Here is a 4,176-nt window from a genome sequence, read left to right on the forward strand (position 1 = left end):
TATTATGCTTCAATTTGTAGATATACATCTTGCTAGAAAGTGGACTATGAAAATTAATGATTATGAGTAAATGTTCTTAACATTTCTATTAGTCAATATACAACTTGCAAGAAAGTGTATTTTGAAGATAAATCTGAGAAAATGCAAAATAAATGATTATGAGTAAATGCTCTTTATGTTTCTATTTGTCGATATACACCTTTGAAAATTAATGATTATGAGTAAATGTTCTTTATGTTTATATTTGACGATATACAACTTGCAAGAAAGTGAGCTTTGGAAATTAATGATTATGAGAAAGTTCTTTAACTTTTTATTAGTCGATACACAACTTACCAGAAAGTGAATTATGAACATATATTTGAGAAAATGCAAAACAAATGATTAAATGTTCTTTATGCTTCAATTTGACCATATACATCTTGCTAGAAAGTGGACTTTGAAAATTAATATGAGTAAATGTTCTCTCCTTTCTATTGGTCAATATATAACTTGCAAGAAAGCTAATACACCTAATTCTGTTTTTACACGAATTTGAAATAACACGAGTAAATACGAAAAAATATTTCTATTTTTACACGACATAATTTGAAATAACACGAATACAAAAAAAACAAAATTACTTTTTTTACATGAATTATTGGATTTAACACGTTTTTTTTTAATGAATTTTTTTCTACTTAAAATAATTCTGGTGTGTATTCTGAGTTATGTCTATGTATGCGTAATTTCTGTTTAATTTCTGTGTAATTTCTGGAAATGCGGGATTCCCCGAATTATTGAAAAAGTAAAAACGTACATAATGTATTGTACACACAATTTAGTTCCTATTTGACAATTATAATTGAAAGATCGTTAGTTTTTGCTGATTTTTAACAAGTGCTAAGTAAAATAAAGTAGAAGCTCATATAATTTTGGTAGACCAATAACAGGTTAGTTTCAAATATTTAATTTTAGATTTTTGCATTTTTGATTAATAAAATATATTTTGGTAGCCATACTCATGTTACATAATTCTCCTGCATTAAAAATGAGGAAAGCGATCAGCTTAGATACCAAAATCAAAATTTTAGATCAACTTGCAACGGGACAAGGCGCAACGGTTGTGGGAAATAATTTCGGAATCCATGAAGCTACTGTAAAAACAATAAAAAAAAATGAAACGGCAATTAGAGCATCAGTATGTTCTGGAACAAAATTAAGTGCAAAGTCATCATCGTATGTAAGGGTAAGTATGTTGTTAAAGAGAAAATGGAAAAAGCTTTGGTAATCTGGATAGAAGACAAATCCCAAAAGAGAATACCAGTAGACGGACTTGCTATCAAGCAGACAGCATTAAGAATCTATAAACGTATCCAGGAAATTGATCCAGATACATCATCTCAGTCAAAACAACATGCATTTTCCGCAAGTACTGGTTGGATGACTGGTTTTTTAAAAAGACACGCTCTCCACAATATAAAAATTAAGGGAGAAACTGCATCCGCTGATGAATTGGCTGCTAAAGAATTTCCCGAAAAACTAAAAAAAATTATTGAAGATGGAGAATATACTCCAGACCAAGTTTAGAATTTAGATGAAAGCGGCCTTTTTTGGAAGAGAATGCCTAGAAGAACTTATGTAGCAAAATCGCAGAAAACAGCCGGTGGTTTTAAAGTAGCAAAGGACCGTATTACGTTGTTGTTTTGTTCCAATGCTTCAGGAGAACGTATTCTTAAGCCACTCCTAGTACATCGTGCCTTAAGACCACGTTCCATGAAAAGTGTAGATTTCAATAAATTGCCTGTACACTGGATGGCGAACAAAAAGGCTTGGGTAACCAGTGCAATTTTCACAGAGTGGTTTCAGAAGCACTTCATCCCAGAAGTTAGGCGCTACATGAAAGAAAAATGTCTCGAATTTAAAGTTCTTTTGATTCTAGACAATGCACCAGGCCATCCAGTTTTGGAGCACCCAAACGTACAATTTTGTTTTTTGCCGCCTAATACCACTTCCCTTATACAGCCACTAGACCAGGGGATAATTGCTACGTTTAAAACGTATTACATAAGAAGTTCATTTCATTATGTTGTAGAAAAACTTGATAATTATGAGGAATCATCAGTCATAGATGAATGGAAAAAATTTTCTATAATGGACTGCATTAATCAAGTCAAGATCGCGTTAGATTTATTAAAGCCATCAACTTTGAACTCGTGTTGGAAAAATATTTGGCCAGAATGCGTAAAATGCAAAGATCCTGTTATCGATAATAACGCTGAACTTGCTGATATAATAACAATGGCCAATGCAATTGGTGGGGATGGATTCGATGACCTATCGTTAGCAGATGTAGAAGAATTGTTGGTAGATGAAAGCTTGAGCGAAAATGAAATTATCGAATTCACCCCTGAGACTCGTTATGATAAAGAACATAGTGACAGTGACGAAAGAGATCGTCCAATTTTGAAAGCATCTCTAATTAAAGAAGGTCTTGATCTCGCTACAAAATTAGGTAGTCATTTTGAACAACAAGATCATGACGAGGAACGAGCTGCCAAATTTCAACGTGAACTGAAATCATTAATGGCATCTTACAGGGAAGTTTATAATGGGTTAACGCGAAATAAAACTCAATCTAAGATAACTGATTTCGTTCAAAAATCTACTGATGTCCCAACACAGTCGGAACGTTTACGTTTATTATCAGACAGTGACAATAAATAAAATTGTTTAATGTTTAAATTTTTCTTATGGTTGTACTTTATGTTATTTAAGTTTTTTGGCAATGAATTTCTGATATTATTTTTTTTATGAAATCTAAATTTTAATTTATTTTATTATAATTTAGTTTATTTAATAAATTAAAACGAAAATAAATTCTTAAAATAACTACAACAATATTTTTTTTATATTATTTAGTCTAATTTTAACTTATTTTTTGAGGTCTAGAACCAATCTATTATTTTTGTACTTGGCCAGTATCTTTTTTTACACGATTTTTTTTTACACGAATTTCTCGGGAACCATTCTATCGTGTAAAAACAGAATTAGGTGTATTGAGAATAAATCTGAGAAAATGCAAAATAAAAAATATTAAGTAAAGGTTCTTTACATTTCTATTTGTCGATATACTACTGGCACGAAAATGAATTTTGAACATATATGTGAGAAAATTCAAAACAAATAATTACGAGTAAATGTTTTTCATATTTCATTTTGTGGATATACAACTTGCTAGAAAGTGGTCTTTGAAAATTAATGATTATGAGTAAATGTTCTTAACCTTTCTATTAGTCAATATACAACTTGCAAGAAAATGTATTTTGAAGATAAATCTGAGAAAATGCAAATTATGAGTACGAGTAAATCTCCTTAATGTTTCTATTAGCCGATATACAACTTGCACAAAAGTGAATTTTGAACATAAAGCTGATAAAATGTAAAATAATTGATTATAAGTAAATGTTCTTTATGCTTCAATTTGTCGATAAACATCTTTGAAAATTAATGATTATGAGTAAATGCTCTTTATGTTTCTATTTGTCGATATACTACTTGCAAGAAAGTGAATTTTGAAGATAAATCTGAGAGAATGTCAAATAAATGATTAAGAGTAAATGTTCTTTATGTTTATATTAGTCCTTATGCAACTTGCAAGAAAGTGAATTTTGAACATAAATCTGAGAAAATGCAAAATGCATGATTATAAGTAAATGTTCTTTATGCTTCAATTTGTCGATATACAACTTGCAAGAAAGTGGAGTTTGAAACGTAATGAATATGAGTAAATGTTCTTTAACTTTCTATTGGTCGATACACAACTTGCCAGAAAGTTAATTTTGAACATAAATCTGAAACAATGCAAAATTAATGATTCTAAGTAAATATTCTTAATGTTTCTATTAGTCGATATACAGCTTGCTAGAAAGTGATCTTTGAAAATTGATGATTATGAGTAAATATTCTTTAACTTTCTATTAGTCGATACACATCTTACCAGAAAGTGAATTATGAACATATATTTGAGAAAATGCAAAACAAATGATTAAATGTTTATTATGCTTCAATTTGTCGACATACATACATCTTGCTAGAAAGTGGACTATAAAAATTAATGATTACGAGTAAATGTTCTTAACCTTTCTATTAGTCAATATAAAACTTGCAAGAAAGTGAATTTTGAAGATAAATCTG

At 29.8% G+C, this 4,176-nt stretch overlaps 1 protein-coding gene across 1 annotated transcript; it reads left to right on the forward strand.

The window, feature by feature from the left end:
• Positions 1-1,576: 1,576 nt before the first annotated feature.
• Positions 1,577-2,706, forward strand: LOC128921987 (tigger transposable element-derived protein 1-like). Its single transcript, XM_054231106.1, has one exon. The coding sequence runs from the start codon at positions 1,603-1,605 to the stop codon at positions 2,704-2,706; it is 1,104 nt and encodes a 367-aa protein (XP_054087081.1). The 5' UTR covers positions 1,577-1,602.
• The last annotated feature ends 1,470 nt before the right edge of the window (positions 2,707-4,176 follow it).

The sequence above is a fragment of the Zeugodacus cucurbitae genome, chromosome 5 (genome assembly GCF_028554725.1).
Source record: "Zeugodacus cucurbitae isolate PBARC_wt_2022May chromosome 5, idZeuCucr1.2, whole genome shotgun sequence".
NCBI lineage: Eukaryota > Metazoa > Arthropoda > Insecta > Diptera > Tephritidae > Zeugodacus > Zeugodacus cucurbitae.